Source organism: Fukomys damarensis, unplaced genomic scaffold (genome assembly GCF_012274545.1).
Source record: "Fukomys damarensis isolate Sample0158 unplaced genomic scaffold, DMR_v1.0_HiC HiC_scaffold_7, whole genome shotgun sequence".
Taxonomy (NCBI): Eukaryota; Metazoa; Chordata; class Mammalia; order Rodentia; family Bathyergidae; genus Fukomys; species Fukomys damarensis.
The window spans coordinates 1396832-1398176 of NW_022900919.1; the positions used below are offsets into that span (position 1 = coordinate 1396832).

Genomic DNA, 1345 nt, shown 5'->3' on the forward strand with positions numbered 1-1345 from the left:
GGAGCGTGGGCGCGTGAGCCCACACAGCTTCCCTCCCTCGTCCGGGGCCGCCTCGGCCGCGGATCCCAAGGCGCACGCTTACCTAGTGGCAGCAGCTGAGACGGATTGGTGGTCGCGTTGGCCGCCATAACGACGCCGGAAGTGCACCGCGTCCGTCCACGCACGGCGGCTTTAAACGAGCGCGCTTCCGCTCTTCCCGCAGCCCGGCCAGGCACGACCAGTCGGAGGCCGAGCGGGCGATCGGGACGCTCCGCGATGCTCACCTTGCGCGCCCAGCCTCGGGGCTTGCCTCGGGAACGCGCTCCTCCTTTAACACGAAAGACGGCAAATGGGGCGACTTATCACCATCGTTTTGTCTTCCCCAGAGAGTTGCGTCTAGTCTCAAGCTGTCATCTTTTTTCAGAACGGTAAAATCAGTCCGACTCGCCGTCCTGCCATTTCTGCAAAAACTACTCATTTATTTCCTTGGGGAATCAGCCGCTTCTGAGTCCAGAGGACTGAAAACGAAAAACCAGCGTTCAGCATTTAAAAAAATAAAAACTTTACGAGGGATTTAAAATCTTTCAAAAATATTTACTACTGCAATTCATCGTTCTTTTTACCTGAGTCTAATTTAAAATTCATAGGCTTTTTATTACTTCCACAAGTATTGTCTAGCAGGCAACTACCAGATGTCCCTATATGTAGACGTCATTTGTAAAAATCATGCTTTTGCACGTCTTATAAAAAGAGTAGAAAGTAAACTCTTCCTCAGTCCATTTTGTATTTGCATCCTAGGAACTTTAAACAGTGTAAACATGAAAGGTCGCAAAGAACATCACTGATCCCAACAATAAAAGGTTGGTAGATACCCATCATGCCTTCATTTAACGGATACGTATAGCTACATGCTGTTTGCCCCGCAGTTTGCGAGGATAAAGCAATATTCAGACTAGAAAAGGTCTGCCCTTGGAGGAGCTTCAAGAAAAATGGGAGAAACAAGTACAAACTTCATTTACAAGGCACCATGAAACAACATATAAAGGAAATAATATTTGGGAGTTTCAGGAACCCTAGAGAACTAAACATTAAAAATTCCAATCCAAGGCCGGGCGTGGTAGCGCACGCCTGTAATCCCAGCACTCCGGAGGCTGAGGCAGGTGGATCGCTGTGAGGTCGAGAGCAGCCTGGGCTACATAGTGAGTTCCAGGTCAGTCTCAAGTACATAGTGACACCCTGTCTCAAAAACAAAGAAAAAAAAATCCAATCCAGTCAGTCCTAGCTTTTTGGGGAGGGACAGGGTCTTCCACACATTTTTGTTTGGCTGGTTGGTTTTCGGTTGTTGTTGTTGCTGTTGTTGTTGTTG

The 1345-nt window shown here is 48.1% G+C and overlaps 1 protein-coding gene across 1 annotated transcript in view; it reads right to left on the bottom strand.

The window, feature by feature from the left end:
- Lsm5 (LSM5 homolog, U6 small nuclear RNA and mRNA degradation associated) overlaps positions 1-181 on the bottom strand; it is a 3276-nt gene extending 3095 nt beyond the window's left edge. The window contains exon 1 of the mRNA XM_010612973.3: positions 83-181. Within this exon, the coding sequence (XP_010611275.1) occupies positions 83-128 (46 nt within the window). The 5' untranslated portion in view covers positions 129-181. The remainder of the gene's footprint in view (positions 1-82) is intronic.
- Between the last annotated feature and the right edge of the window lie 1164 nt (positions 182-1345).